This window comes from Phacochoerus africanus, chromosome 1 (assembly GCF_016906955.1).
Source record: "Phacochoerus africanus isolate WHEZ1 chromosome 1, ROS_Pafr_v1, whole genome shotgun sequence".
Taxonomy (NCBI): Eukaryota; Metazoa; Chordata; class Mammalia; order Artiodactyla; family Suidae; genus Phacochoerus; species Phacochoerus africanus.
In genome coordinates, this window is record NC_062544.1 from 162,868,563 (window position 1) to 162,885,371 (window position 16,809).

At 42.5% G+C, this 16,809-nt stretch overlaps 1 protein-coding gene across 1 annotated transcript in view; it reads left to right on the forward strand.

Moving 5' to 3' along the window:
• GRK7 (G protein-coupled receptor kinase 7) overlaps positions 1-13,299 on the forward strand; it is a 51,489-nt gene extending 38,190 nt beyond the window's left edge. Inside the window, 3 exon segments of the mRNA XM_047783700.1 lie at positions 3,202-3,476; positions 12,284-12,467; positions 12,469-13,299. Coding sequence (XP_047639656.1) covers positions 3,202-3,476; positions 12,284-12,467; positions 12,469-12,621 — 612 coding nt within the window. The 3' untranslated portion in view covers positions 12,622-13,299.
• Positions 13,300-16,809: the final 3,510 nt, after the last annotated feature.

Consider the following 16,809-nt stretch of genomic DNA (forward strand, 5'->3'; position numbering starts at 1 on the left):
ATTACAAACACAGTCTAGGGGTTCTCGTCATGGCGCAGGGGAAATAATTCCGATTAGGAACCGTGAGGTTGTAAGCTTGATCCCTGGCCTCCCTCAGAGGGTTAAGGGTCCGGCGTTGCCAGGAGCTGTGGTGTAGGTCACAGACACTGCTCGGATCTGGCGTTGCTGTGGCTGTGGTGCAGGCCGGCAGCTGTATCTCCAATTTGGCCCCTAGGCTGGGAAACTTCATATGCCGTGGGTGCGGCCCTAAGAAAAGACAAAAGACACACACAAAAAAAACACATTCTAACTTATTTTTTTGTCTTTTGTCTTTTTAGGGCCACACTTGCAGCATATGGAGGTTCCCAGGCTAGGGGCCAAATCGGAGCCACAGCTGCCAGCCCAAGCCACAGCCACAGCAACTCCAGAACTGAGCCACTATTTGCGACTTACACACAGCGGGTGGCAATGCCGGATCCTTAACCTACTGAGCAAGGTCAGGGATCAAACCTACGTCCTCATGGATGCTACTTGGGTTTGTTAACCACGGAGCCATGACAGGAACTCCCCAACCTTTTTTGGTGTACTGAATTCACATTTATAATCAGTATTCAAAACCCATTACATATACAAATTTCTTGACTGACTCTGATCTATTGTCTCTGTGGAAAGGCATTGGATGTTTCCAAGTCGTGAGCATAATGAATAATGGCATTATGAACATCTCCATGTAGTTTCCTTTCCCTTTCTTTTGAGTTAATTCTTTGAGGTACCCGCTCCAAAGTTGTGTGACCTGATGAAGAACAGGAACAGTTGATACATCTTCTTTTCTGTTGCTCGGTGTCTCACTACCCTCTTAAAAATCTGAGTCAGGAATTCCCGTTATGGCTTGATGGAAATGAATCTGACTGGTATCCATGAGGATGTGGGTCAGGGATCCAGCGTTGCCATGAGCTGTGGTGTAGGTTGCAGACGAGGCTCGGATCCCGTGTTGCTGTGGCTGTGTCATAGGCCGGCCATTGTAGCTCCAATTCGACCCCTAGCCTGGGAAGTTCCATATGCCATGGGCGTGGCCCCAAAAAACAAAAAACAAACAAACAAACAAACCAAAAATCTGAGTCAAACTACAGAGCACATCTGTTTCTCACAACTCTTGCAATAACTTATGTTCTTGTTTTTATGTACTAATAGAAGTTTACTATCATTTTAAGGTATTCTTGTTTGCAGAAGTCTATACATTACACTTTAACCAAAAGCAACTTGGTTTTTGTGAAAGCATATTATAAATATATACTTTATAATTACAAGGTATGTTGTAGGTATTTATTAAATATTTATTGAATGGAGTTCCTGTCGTGGCGCAGCAGAAACGAAGCCGACTAGGAACCATGAGTTTGCTATTTCGATCCTTGGCCTCGCTCAGTGAGTTAAGGATCTGGTGTTGCCGTGGCTCGGATCTGGCTTTGCTGTGGCTCTGGCGTAGTCCGGCAGCTGTAGCTCCATTTGACCCCTAGCCTGGGAACCTCCATATGCCACAGGTGTGGCCCTCAAAAGACAAAAAAAAAAAAAAATTATTGAATGAATGTATTAAAATCACACTCAGTTACAAAGAGACAGGTGCTGCATGAGTCCACTTTATGAAGCATATAGAATAGTCAAATTCACAGAGACAGAAAGAAGAATGGTGGTTGTCACAGCCTGGGAAGCATGAACAGTGGGGAGTTGTTTAATGGGTACAAAGTTTCAGTTTCTAAAGGTGAAAAGAGGAGTTCCCATCGTGGTACAGCAGAAACGAATCTGACTAGGAACCATGAGGTTGCAGGTTTGATCCCTGGCCTCACTCAGTGGGTTAAGGATCTGGCATTGCCGTGAGCTGTGGTGTAGGTTGCAGACACGGCTAGGATCTGGCTTGCTGTGGCTGTGGTGTAGGCCAGCGACTACAGCTCCATGCCTAGCCTGGGAACCTCCATATGCCATAGGTGCAGCCATAAAAAGCAAAAGAAAAGAAAGAAAGAAAAAGAAAGTAAAGATGAAAAGAGAGTTCCCTGGTGGCTCAATGGGTTAAGGATCTGGAGTTGTTACTGCTGTGGCATGGGTTTGATCCCTGGCCTTTGAACTTCCACATGGCATGGGCACAGCCAAAATAAATAAAGATGAAAATAGCTCTGGAGATACATTATACAATGTTAATGTACTTATTTCTCTTGAACTGCACACTTAAAATGGTAAGCTGGTAAATTGTATGTCATGTGTATTTGAAATACATATATATGTATATATTAACCCAAAGGTCGTTTGATGTATATTGTCAGTAGAAGTGTGCCTAGAGTAGATGTCACGCATGTTAAATGAAATTTCACATGTGGATTTTTCTGTATTAAAATGACAGTATTAATTTTTCAATGCAGAGACACACAGGCCAAGATGTGTGATATTAATATTATCACACTGTAAATAGAGTAAGAAATATCATAGACTAGTATGTGAACCCCTAATATTAGCAATAAAGAACTCTACCTTTTTTTTTTTTTTTTTTTTTTTTTTGCTTTTCAGGGCCGCATTTGTGGCATATGGAGGTTCCCAGGATAGGTATCTAATGGGAGCTGTAGCTGCCGGCCTACACCACAGCCACACAATGCCAGCTCCAAGCCGTGTCTGCAACCTACACCTCAGCTCATGGCAACACCAGATCCTTAACCCACTGAGCAAGGCCAGGGATCATACCCGCAACCTCGTGGTTCGTATTCAGATTCGTTTCCTCTGCACCACAACGGGAACTCCAAGAACTCCACCTTTTAAAAAAAAAATCATGCACCTAGTTTTTTATTATCTGGGAATAAAAAGCACAAACAGAGCTTAGGGGGGTCTCATAGACAGCCAGGTGAACTTCTCACCTTAAAGATGAGGTGAGGAGAATAAGAGAATCTGGGTGGTTTTCCCACTTCAAGAGCAGCCGTATCTGTCTCTTTTATAATAAACTCCAGACAAATCCTCTTTATGTCTCATTGGCCAGAATGGATTACATGGCCTTCCTTGACTGCGCCAGAGGCTGCTGGGAAAGCAGAGAATAAAATAGGTTAGACACATGACCACTCCAAATGAATGAGGGTTCCCTCAACAAGGAAAGAAAGGAAAATGGGTATTGGGTAGATCATTGGCAGCATCTGTTATACTCACATTAGTGTTTTTTGTTTCGTCTTGTTTTTGTCTGGGGCATTACAGGCTGGAACTAATGGTTATATGGCTCCTGAAATCCTAATGGAAAAAGCAAGTTATTCCTATCCTGTGGACTGGTTTGCAATGGGATGCAGCATTTATGAAATGGTCGCTGGACGAACACCATTCAAAGATTACAAGGAAAAAATCAGCAAAGAGGATTTAAAGCAAAGAACACTGAAAGAAGAGGTCAGATTCCAACACCAAAGCTTCACAGAGGAAGCAAAAGATATTTGCAGACTCTTCTTGGCTAAGACACCAGAGCAACGCTTAGGAAGCAGGTAACTGTCATATAACAGACATGATTAATGATGTCAGCATTGTCCAAGGGATTTGGAGAATATTTTGGATTAATCGCAAAGCCTTGGAATTAAGTAGTAGTATTTTCCTATTATTACTTGCATTTATGTGGTTAAGTATTTTCAACACTTTCAAACACTATGAACACTCAATACAGGACAATCTCCTATATATATATATACATATATATGTATGTGTGTGTGTATATATATATAATATATTTATATAGTTTTTTTATTTGGCTGCACCCATGGTATATGGAAGGTCCCAGGCCAGGGATCAAATCTGAGCTGCCATAGAGACAACACTGGATCTTTAACCCACTGCACCACAGCAGGAACTCCTCCAAGATATATTTTAAAGTGAAAAAATGAGGTGAAAAGCAGCATACATAAAAAAGAAGAAAAAGAATACATAATTCAAATAGTTGCCTTGGGATTTCTCATGTGGCACAGTGGGTTAAGGATCTGGCATTGTCACTATGGCGGCCTGGGTCACCGTTATGGTACCAGGTTGATCCCTGGTCTGGGAATTTCCACATGTTCTGGTGGGCTCCTCGCCCCAACCCAAACAATCAAAAGAAACAAACAAAAAAACCTCAAATAGTGGCACAGAATATTTTGAGAAGTGTAAATAAGGAATGTATAGGATTGATTGAGTTTATTTATTTATTTATTTATTTATTTATTGCCTTTTTGCCTTTTCTAGGGCCGCTCCCACGGCATATGGAGGTTCCCAGGCTAGGGGTTGAATCAGAGCTGTAGCCACCGGCCTACGCCAGAGCCACAGCAACGCGGGATCCAAGCCTTATCTGCAACCTACACCACAGCTCACGGCAACACCAGATCCTCAACCTACTGAGCATGGCCAGGGATTGAACCTGCAACCTCATGGTTCCTAATCAGATTCATTAACCACTGCGCCACAATGGGAACTCCAGGATTGATTGACTTTAATAAAGGAAAACTAGAGACTGGTAACAGGGATGCAAATAAGGATTTTCAATGTATAACTCTATTAGCTCTTGAATTTTCAATACTATGAATGAATTATCTATTCGAAAGTGAATAAAATTAAATCTTAAAATAAAAACCATTGGTACTGGAGTTCCCCTTGTGGCTCAACAGTAGCAAACCCAACTGGTATCCATGAGGACCCAGGTTCAATCCCTGGCCTCACTCAGTGGATTAAGAATCCAGCATTGCTATGAGCTGTGGTGTAGGTGGCAGCTGCAGCTCCAATTCAACCCCTAACCTGGGAACCTCCATATGCCACAGGTGCAGCCCTAAAAAGCCAAAATTAAAGAAAAACAACAACACATATATTTGGTAAGAACATATGATGTTGCCATCTGTGTTAAGCATAGTTGAAATTAGTTTTGAGGAAAGTCAAATTTTATTGCTTACAATGGAATGATAAGATCACAATATTTTAGAAGAAAAAAATAAGAAAATCTGACCTATGAAAAGATCCTTGGCAGAGTTCCCACTGTGGCACAGTGGGTTAAGGATCCAGTTGTTATCTCTGAGGCATCGAGTGTTCAATCTCTGGCCTGGGAGTTTCTATATGACGGGAGTGTGTCTGAAAATGGGGAAAAACAAAAACAAAAACAGGAGTTCCTGTCGTGGCTCAGTGGTTAATGAATCCATCTAGGAATCATGAGGTTGCAGGTTTGAGCCCTGGCCTTGCTCAGTGGGTTAAGAATCCAGCATTGATGTGAGCTGAGGTGTAGGTCGCAGATTCGGCTCGGATCTGGCATTGCTGTAGCTCTGGGGTACGCCAGCAGCTACAGCTCCAATTAGACCCCTAGCCTGGGAACCTCCATATGCCTCGGGTGTGGCCCTAAAAGGTCAAAAGACAAAAACAAGCAAACAAACAAACAAACAAACAAAAAACACTTGGCAGTGAGTGATTGCATTAGAAGGAGAAAACTACGTGTTTTCTAAATTTTTTTTTCCTAGGGCCACACCTTCGGCATGTGGAGGTTCCCAGGCTAAGGGTCAAATCAGAGCTACGCCTGCCAGCTTACACCATAACCACAGCAACTCAGAATCCGAGCCACATCTGTGGCTAACACTGCAGCTCACAGCAATGCCAGATCCTCAACCACTGACTGAGGCCAGGGTTCGAACCCACAACCTCATGGTTACTAGTCGGATTTGTTTCCACTGAGCCACGTTGTTGTTTTTTTTTTTCCTTTGGACTTTCAAGCCACATAGATTCACATCCCAGCTATGCCAGGTAACTGGTCATTTTACCTCAAGCAATTGAATTACTTTCTCTGAGTATCAGCATCCTCATGTATAAAACAGGCCTTTTGTGGGCATGATGGTTAATTTTATGTGTTACCTTGACTAGGCCACAGTGCTCAGGTATTTGATCAAATGTTATTCTAGATGTTTCTGTGCAATTATTTTTTTAGATGAGATTAACATATACATGAGTAGGTTTTGAGTAAGGCAGGTTATTCTTCATTATGCATTTGGGCCTCATGTGATCCGTTGAAGGCCCTCACAGAAAAAAGACTAACCTTCCTGGGAGAAGAAGGAATTCCACCAGCAAAGCACCTTTGAACTTGAACTGCAAATCTTCCCTGGGTCGCCAGCCACCCAGCCTACATTGCAGAATTCGAAGGTGCCAAACCTCCACCATTGCCTGTGCCAATTCCTTAAAATAAAGCTTCTCTCTCTCTTATATAGATACATTCGTATTGTATGGAGAGGGATACTTTACCCTCTTAGGTTTGGGAATGGAGGCCTGAAAAATTAAACCGACAATAGATGATTAGCAAGAGAAAATAGAGTTTTATTTATGAACATACACAGGAGTTCACAGAAGAATGTGAACAAGAGGCAGTTAGAACTGGGGGCTAACATACCATCCTTTTTTTTTTTAAACATGCCATCTTAATAGGGAAAGGGAATGGGGGAGAAGTTCACTTAGAGGAAAACAAATGACTTAGAAATGGTGGGGGAGGAGTTCCCCTCGTGGCTCAAAGGTAACGAACCCGACTAATATCCATGAGGATGTAGGTTCCATCCTTGGTCATGCTCAGTGGGTTAAGGATCCTGCGTTGCCAGGAGCTGTGGTTTTGGTCACAGACCCAGCTGGGATCCCTCATTGCTGTGCTGTGGCGCATAGCATAGGCGGGCAACTACAGCTCAGATTCAACTCCTACCCTGGGAACTTCCATATGCCGAGGGTGCGGCCCTAAAAAGACAAAAAAAAAAAGAAAGAAAGAAAGAAAGAAAGAAAGAAAGAAAGAAAGAAAGAAAGAAAGAAAGAAAGAAAGAAAGAAAGAAAGAAAGAAAGAAAGAAAGAAAGAAAGAAAATGGTGGGGGGAGGGCACTTATGGGAGAACAGCTGACTTTTAGGAAAGGTAAGTGGCCCTTAGGAGAATAGATGGGAGATGTGATAGTTTCCTAACAATGCCTATTTAGGTGTGGCACTGACTTCTGTCACTGGTGGTAAGAGTCAGTTTTTCCTGGTTCCTAAATTCCTGAAACTCCTGGGGAGAGGATTTATGGGTTGACTTCTCCAAGGCTCTGCTTATCTTAAAGGCAGATGAGGGGAGTTCAAAACCTGGTCTGTTGATTCAAATACCTTCAGCTCAAGGAGTTCCCTCTGTGGCATGTGGGTTAAGGACTTAGGGTTGTCTGCAGTGGCTCTGGTCTCTGCTGAGGTGTGGGTTCCATCCCTGACCCAGCACAGTGGGTTAAGGATCTGGTGTTGCCAAAGATGCAGCTTGAGTTTAATCCCTGGCCTGGGAACTTTCATATGCTGTGTTTTTTTTTGGGGGGGGGAGTGTGACTGTGGCCCAAAAAAAGAAAAAAATTCAGCTTAAAATAATTTTTATGGGAATTCCTGTCGTGGCGCAGTGGTTAACGAATCCGACTAGGAACCATGAGGTTGCAGGTTTGGTCCCTGCCCTTGCTCAGTGGGTTAACGATCTGGCGTTGCCGTGAGCTGTGGTGTAGGTTGCAGACGCGGCTCGGATCCCATGTTGCTGTGGCTCTGGCGTAGGCCAGTGGCTACAGCTCCGATTCGACCCCTAGCCTGGAAACCTCCATATGCCACGAGAGCGACCCTAGAAAAGGCAAAAAGACCAAAAAAAAAAAAAGAATTATGAGCTTGAGTGTCTTAAATTACGTGGACTGAATTTTGAAATTCTAAAAATACATACAAATATGAAAGCTACAACCATAAATTAATATAACTGCTTTTTTTTTTTTGGCTTTTTAGGACTGCACTCAAGGCATATGGAGATTCCCAGGCTAGGGGTCTAATTGGAGCTGTAGCTGCCAGCCACAGCCACAGCCACAGAAATGCCAGATCTGAGCTGCATCTGCAACCTACACCACAGCTCATGGCAATGCCAGATCCTAAACCCACTGAGCGAGGCCAGGGATTGAACATGCAACCTCATGGTTCCTAGTTGGATTTGCTTCTGCTGCGCCACAATGGGAACTTCCAATATGACTGATTTTTAATATTACACCAAAACCTAGGTAGCCAAATTACTCTAAATCTTGCCAGTGGAGGCTATAGAACAAGGCTGCCTTAGCTCACAATGTTTGCATTGCGGAAGCAGACTTTTTATTTTTGACCTGATTTTCTAAAATAGGGAAATAAAATTCTCTTGTTAAGACTCTCAAAGCTTGACAGAAAGAGCAAACAAATGAGGTTTTTTTTCTTTTATTTTTTTCTTTTTTTTAAGGGGCGCACCCACACATATGGAAGTTCCCAGGCTAGGGGTCTAATCTGAGCTGCAGCCACCAGGGTACACCACAGCCACAGCAATGCCAGATCCAAGCTGCCTCTGGGACCTACACTGCAGCTCACAGCAATGCCAGATCCCCGACCCACTGAGCCAGGATAGGGATGGAACCTATGTCCTTATGCATACTGGTGAGGTTCGTAACCTGCTGAGCCCAAACAGGAACTCCCAACAAATCAGTATTTTGGAATGAGATGGAACTCCACATTTATGTTAAGTAAATGTGGAACCTATTTTCTTTTTTCTTTTCTTTGGCTTTAGCCAAAGAAGCTGTAGCATGTGGAAGCTCCCAGGCCAGGGATCAAACCCAAGCCACCTCTTTGACCTACGCCACAGCTGTGGCAATGAGGATCCTTAACCCACTACTCCAGGCCTGGGATTGAATCAGCAACACCACAGAGACAAGTTGGATCCTTAACCCAATGTGTCACAGCAGGAACTCCTGGAACTGATTTTCTTGTCTAGATGCCAACACTGTTGTATTAGCATGATCAGAATAGGCCATGTTGTGATAACAAGCAAATCTCAAAATTTCAACCTCTTAAAACTAAAGGATAATTTCTCATTCCCACGGAGTCCATTATGGATCCCGTGGTCCTCTAGTGTATCTTCCTTCTGAGCAATGACTCAGAGCTCCAGACTGCTTCCATCTTTCAACTCCATAGGAACTGATGGCTTCCAGTTGCTATGACAACACGAGCGCCCACGGAGAATCTGGGGAGTTTTACCTGCCTCAGACCACTTCATATCACTTCAGACACACTTCTGTTGGCCACAGTGATTCCTTGGGCCCTGCCTAAAGGCAAGAGGGATGGCTAGTATCGCCTTCTGTCTACCCATGAAGGAGAAGAGAGCTGGAAATGGTGACCACTGACCATCTGTACTGTCCTGGTTCTCAAGTGCATGCAGGGAGCATCAGAGGCCATACTGACAGTGGCTGAGGCAGTGGAAGAAGCAAACAGTCTCTTTAGATGACTTCCCTGAAGGGAACACCAGCTACTTGGTGTGTTGGAATAAAAATCTATCTCAATACTTTATAAGCACACTTTGAGTCTATAAAATCAAACATTGACCAACTTCTTTGGGAAAACGCTACCCTAAAGAACTGGATCATGGCCTGAAGCTGCTCTGTCAAGCAAAACCTTTTTCTAAGCATCCGTTGTTGTGACTGTTTTGAATAAAAACTGTTTACAACATTAGAGAGAAAGCATATAAAAACCAGCTGTTCAGTGAAAGAGAAAACCTTCCAACGTTTTCATTTCAGTTCTTTGTAGTTTTTAAACATTCATTCAAATGAGATAACATTTGATTAATTTAGTGGGGCTCTTCCAAAGCCAAGCAAATGCCCAGATAGCTTGGCACACAGGAGAGAGGTCAAGTCTCCCCTCCCTGCCGCAGTCAGGAGCATTTGAAATAAATTAAAAACCCTTCTCCTTCTGTAGACATCACCAAAGAGGATCTCCTCTTTTGCTTTTATGGGTCTGTGAGTCCACCTTGCATGGAAGCCAAAAGCTCTTCTAAGCATCTCAGGGGGGCTCCAAATAGGGTCACCTGTGGTGTTTTCCAATCTAATAAAAGGAAAAGACAAGTATTTTGCAAGATTTGTTCTCATCAATCAATGCAGAAGAACAAGGGCTAATAAACATGCAAGTCTCTGATGTAAGTGCTCCTCCAACACACAATTTAAGGCCAATACCAACTGTTCTTAGCAGACCAAACCCCACAGTGTGGGCCTTATGTATGAGCAGCTGGTTCTTTTCTTTCTTTTGTTTGTTCGTTCTTTCTTTTAAGTTTTATTTAGGTATAGTTGATTTACAAAGCTGGCATGTTTTCTTCATTAACTGCTACAGGAATTGTAATCTCAGAGTTCCTTGGTGTTTCAGTGGTTAAGGATCCAGCATTGTCATTGCTGTGACTCAGGTTCAATCCCTGGTTCAGGAATTTCCACATGCCTCGGGCACAGCTGAAGAAGAATTGTAATCTCAGTGTAGGGTTTGGTAACACTAGAGCCCATCAATGATCTGAAATATATTCAATAAGCAGCAGAAGTCATCCCATAGCTGCCAATTTGGCCTTAATGAAAAGTGCTGCCTCCATCGATAGCCTCTTCTATTTGTCCAAAGTGCACTGTATGATGATGGGCTCGAAGAGCTGCCAAAGTCAGAGTCAAATAATCTTCACACTATTTCTTCTTCTTTTCTTTTCTTTCTTTTTCCTTTTTTTTTTTTTTCTTTTGGCCACACCTGTAGGATGGGGAAATTCCAAAGCCAGGGATCAAACCTGGGCCACAGCAGTGACAATGCCAGATCCTTAACCTGCTGAGCCACCAGGGAACTCCTTCAAACTATTTCCAGTTACTCAACTGAGGTAAGCATCGCTAATGCAAAAGAGCCAATTGATCCAGAGCCTTGGACACACAGGAAAAGGAGGAGAAATTGGAGAACCTAGTCTTTTGTTGTCAACATCAGCAATCACAGGCATTTATTGGAAAGAGGCATAAGGCATGGGCCCTACCCTCCAGGGGCATCTAGTTGGGGGTGTTGAGGAACATAAATAAAACCTTCAAATGGCCCATCATTCCCTTGTCTTCTGCGTTAGCAAAAGTGCTGTGGTCAGCCATTCCTAATGGACAAACCCAGGCCATCTGGACCTGATTGCTGAGATGTGAGTTGAGAACTGTTCATCTCAATATGAAGACTGGCTTGGCAAATTCCTCAGGTTTCCTGAACCCCCCAGGGCGTCCTTTTTATCCAAGTTAAACCTGCTCAGAGTGACTTTAAACGTGTCCTCTTGACCTCTAGTACAGTGTGTTCATGCCTGCCAGAGGTCATCAAGGTGGTACAAGCTCCTTCTTCACAGTATCTGGTCCATTCCAACTCTTCTGTTCTTTTAAAGATACACAGGCCTAGAGTTCTTTCCTGTTCTACTTAGATGAAATTTTGTTCTATCCTTCTTCTCACACATTTAAAATCTATCTTATGCCAAGCCCCATTCCCTGAATCTATTTGATACTTAATTTTTTAAATTTTTTAATTTTATTTTTTATTATTCAATGAATATAGTACATTTATAGTTGTACAATGATCATCACAATCCAATTTTATAGGATTTCCATCCCACAACTCCAGCTCATCCCCCAACCCCCCGTCTGATACTTTAAAATGTTGCTGTGTTGGAGTTCCCTGGTGGCCAGTGAGTTAAGGACCTGGCGTTGTCACTGCTGTGGCTCAGGTCACTGCTATGGCATGGCTTGTGTCCCTAGCCCAGGAACTTATGCATGCTGCAGGCATGGCCAAAAAATACAACGTTGTTGCATAAATCATACCCCAACAAATCTGACTTTTTAAAAAATCCATCCTTGAAGCTTCGATTTATCTCAGCAACCCTCTTACTCTATAGGATGTAAACCACACAGACATTGGTCAGTATGTTCTAATAACTGAGTTTCTCTTTTCCATAATAGTATGTGTCTACAATTTTTCCTTTGAAAAATTCATTTACATTTTCTGGCTTTCTTAGATGTATGGCTATTCACAAATGCAAAAGCAAGTATTAAAGAGGATAAAAATATAGTTTCTCTCCGTCTGACTTATTTCACTTAGTATGACAATCTCTAGGGCCATCCATGTTGCTGCAAATGACATTATTTCATTCTTTTTTATGACTGAGTAATATTCCATTGTCTTTGTGTGTGTGTGTGTGCACGTGCGTGTGCACGCACACATGCACACACACACACAGCATATCTTCTTTATCCATTCCTCTGTCATTGGACATTTAGGTTGCTTCCATGTCTTGGCCATTGTGAATAGTACTGCTAGGAACTTGGGTGCTTGTATCTCTTTGAATTGTGGTTTTTATTTTTATTTTTCTAAATTATTCTTTGTGTTATCTTTTCAATCGAATTGAAATGTACTCTAGGAAAAGAATGGCATACACTTTGTACTGCTAGAACATTTCCTGTTTTGGTTCATTACTGTGTCTCAGGCTGACCATCTCCTTTCTTCACAGAGAAAAGTCTGATGATCCCAGGAAACACCATTTCTTCAAAACCATCAACTTTCCTCGCCTGGAAGCCGGCCTAGTGGACCCTCCATTTGTGCCAGACCCATCAGTGGTTTATGCCAAAGATGTTGATGAAATCGAAGATTTCTCTGAGGTCCGAGGAGTTGAATTTGATGATAAAGATAAGCAGTTTTTTTCAAAGATTTGCAACAGGTGCCGTCCCCATAGCGTGGCAGGAGGAGATTATAGAAACTGGACTATTTGAAGAATTGAATGACCCCAACAGGCCCGCAGGTTGTGGGGAGGGTAATTCATCCAGGTCTGGTGTGTGTTTGTTGTTATAAGGTATTCTCTCTACCAGACAGGCAGCAGGAGTCTCAGCTGACATAATCCTCAAATGTTTCTAATATATGAAAATCTGTTGAATGAGAACTGATCAATCAGGAGGGGATTGCAACCACAGAACAGTTAAAGGACAGGTGAGCTCACCACTAAGACACACTTTCTCTCCTTCCTTCTTCCTCCCTCCCTTCCTCTCTTCCTTCCTCCCTTCTTTTGTCTTCCTTCATAAAGAAGAGTACAATCTCAGTTTTCACTGAGAGCTGGGAAAAGGAATGCTCAGGTTTGTTTTGATAAACTAAAAGCAAGAGCCCTCACCATCATATCTGTGAAAATTACTCCAAGTCCTAGGATCAGAAAATGGAACTTTGTGGTGTGCTCAGGAAATGAGCATTTGCAATTCTTAGTAAATAATTGTTCTAGTTTTTCTTTGTTTATCTTTTCTTCCCTTCATCTTTCATTATTTCTTCTGCTTCTGTACTTATAAAAAAGGGTTTTGAAGCTGGAAATAAATATTCCTGATATTCCCCCTCCCACATCCCCCAAAAAAGGAGTGGATTGTAATATTTTGGCAATATTTCAGATTACAGAATAATTTTTAATTTCCTGAAAGTCTCTTTTTCATATTTTTGAAATATTCTACTCTTATAACGTTGAAGCATATTAAATGTAAATATACATGAGGTCTGTGGATTAAAGTATTCTTTAAGTAGAATCCTTTAAGTAATATTCTACAAATTGCTTACCCGTATAATTCCATATGCCATCTGTTCCCCAACTTGGCTAAACTTTGGAATCACCTAGGGATCTTTTAAAATACTAACATATGACTCCTACCTCCAGGTTTTAATTGGTTTTGGGTACAACCTGGGCAGCTAGAGTTTCAAAAGCCTGTCACGTGGTTGCAACATGCAGCCAAGTTTGGGAACTACGGCCATGTAGATTTAAATGTTATGACATTTGGGCCCTTGTTTTGGTTGCTCAAAAGTTCAATCATACATTTGGTAGCAATTTTTCAAATACCCCCAAAATGTGTAACTTTGGCAACTGCAGTGTAAATGAAACTGAAGATAACCTGTATTCATCTTGTAGATTTCCTTGCCCTTGCACACTTTGGTTCCTCAGACATATCTTGGGAAGTAGATCTCTTGGCTATTTCAGGACTGGCAGGAGGAAAATGGACTTAGAAACAGATTTGAGGCATTCCTGTTGTGGCCCAGTGGTTAAAGAACCCGACTGGTATCCATGAGATGGCGGGTTCGATCCCTGGCCTCACTCAGTGGGTTAAGGATCTGGTGTTGCCGTGAGCTGTGGTGTAGGTCGCAGACGCGGCTCGGATCCAGCATGGCTGTAGCGTAGGCTGACAACCTCAGCTCCAATTTGACCCTTAGCCTGGGAACCTCCATATGCCCTGGGTATGGCCCTAAAAAGACAAGAGACAAAAAAAAAAAGAAAGAAAGAAAGAAAAAAGAAAATGATTTGTACATTTGGTGGCCCTTATTTCAGATGGCTTCCCACCAGCATATATATATATATATACACACACACACACACGTATATATTTAAGATATATGTGTACTTAAGGAAACCTCACTTGTTCCAATGTCAAGAAACCTGGCTGAAGTTATTTTATTTTGATTTATATATTTTTTTCTTTTTTCAGCTGCACCTGTGGCATATGGAAGTTCCTAGTCTAGGGGACAAATCGGAGATGCAGCTGCCAGCCTATGCCACAAGCATGGCAACGCCAGATCATCAACCTATTAATCAAGGCCAGGGATGGAACCCAAATCCTCACAGACACTATGTTGGTTTCTTAACCCTCTGAGCCTCAACAGAAACCCCTGAAGTTATTGAAAGTTTTGTCCTTTGAGTAAAGGAGCCAAGAGTTACAAAAATAGTGGCCAAAAAATGTTGGGTTAACTGGAATCCAGCTAATAGTAATCCTCACCTACAAGACAATATCAACCCTACTTGGAACAAGGAGAAAGAAACCACCTTGGAGTTGGGTCCTGGATTGGAACACCCACCACTAACCCTCCTGCTCATCCTCTATCCTCGGTGAGCTCCTGGAAGCTCCAAGCCTTACCCTGGAGACACTGCAGTCCTGAGTCACCAAAGCAGAATACAGGTGTGTCTAGCAGACTCTTCTTCCTAAGGCAAGAAAGTAGATTAAAACTTGATAAAATTTCCAAGTCTGTTTAACAGAAAACTAATTAACAGTTAACAGAAGTCCAGTTAACCAGATTATTCCAAAAGAGGTTTCAGGATTTAACTTTATAAAAATTACACATTTAAAAAGTGACAACTTCTTATATTGGTTCTTTCATGTGAATGCCTACTGCTTTTGATAAACTTTTTTTTTTTTTTTTTTTTTTTTTTGCTTTTCAGGGCCACACCTGGGGCAAATGGAAGTTCTTGAACTAGGGGTCAAATCAGAGCCACAGCAACACGAGATCCAAGTAGTGTCTGCAACCTACACTGTACCTCACAGCAATGCCTGATCCTTAACCCACTGAGCAAGGCTAGAGATCAAACCTGCATCCTCAGATACTAGTCAGGTTCTTAACCCACTGAGCCATGACAGGAACTCCTGCTTTTGATGAACTTTAAACATAAATCTCTGTTTCATTTTTTAGAAGTAACTCAGGAAAATAATTGAGTAAGATACTCTGTTAAACAATCACCATGTGTGTGTTGTGCTCGAATCATACTTTGAGCCCTATTCTGAGTGGTGCTAGAGACACAATCGAGAAATGAGAGAACTACCTAAGAAAGGCTGGGTGGAGTAGCGCAGAATGCAGAAGCCTAGGGGTGTTAGTATTCATATTTTAAAAGAAGAAACTGATGCTCATAGATGTTTTGAAGGTTGTCCAAGGTCACACAGCTTTGCAGAGTTGCCATGAAGACTAGCAATAATGCATAGGAAGCACAAAATGCATGACTTGCATGTAGTAAGGACATAATAAATTGGAGACTACAGTCAGTAAATAGCAGCCAAGAGACCTTTTTTTTTAGGCCTGCACCTGCAGCCTACGGAGATTTCCATGCTAGGGGTCGAATTGCAGCAGTAGCTGCTGGCCTACGTCACAGCCACAGCTATGCCGAGCCCCATCTGCAATCACAACACAGCTCACAGCAATGCCGGATCCTTAACCCACTAATTGAGGCCAGGGGTCAAACCCACATCATCATGGATACTAGTCAGGTTCATTTCCTCTGAGCCATGATGGGTACTCCAGAGACAGATCATTAAAAGCTGAACCCAGTCACCTTCATTAAAAATTCTAAGAGTTCCTGCCATGGCACAGTGGGTTAAGAACCCAACAGCAGCAGCTCAGGTCGCTATGGAGGTGAGGGTTCAGCAATCCTCATTCCGGGAACTTCCATATGCCACAGGTGAAGCCAAAAAAAAAGTTCTAGAGTAAGTGAGAGAAGCAAGAGAGCTGGTTCCTGGAGTGTGGTGGAGAAGGGAAGTTGTTATTCACAATGAAAGAAAAATCTAATTGGAATAAGCGGAGATGTGGGAGCCCATCCTAGGCCTCCTCCCAATCACATGCCAGGTGCAGATCGACCTGGGCCAAGTCAGAGTAAAGGTGACTCAGGTCTACCAGGGAAAGGCAGGGGAAGGACAGACCTCGGCATAGAGATTTGATGTTGTGGATGGAGAGAAATAAGCAAATACAAAGCAATCTGCTCAGGTTGTGGCTGGGATTCAAGACTTAAATAAGACACAACCAGATGTTTCAACAAAGGAAGGAAGTGTCATTTTTTTTTTGTCTTTTTGTCTTTTCTGGGGCCGCTCCCATGGCATATGGAGGTTCCCAGGCTAGGGGTCTAATCGGAGCTATAGCCGCTGGCCTACACAACAGCCACAGCAACACGGGATCCAAGCCACATCTGCAACCTACACCACAGCTCACGGCAATGCTGGATCCTTAACCCACTGAGCGAGGCCAGGGATCGAACCCGCAACCTCATGGTTCTTAGATTCATTAACCACTGTGCCACGATGGGAACTCCGGAAGGAAGTGATTTTTGAAAAGGGATAATGCTTGCTTATTTTTTCAAAATAAAAATGAGCTTATGTTTTTAGAGAAAAATCCTATAAACATAATGAAACAAGACATATATGAGTGAAATATTTAGACAAAGAAGAACCAAAGAGAAGTTTTTGTATTTTTTTTGTTTTT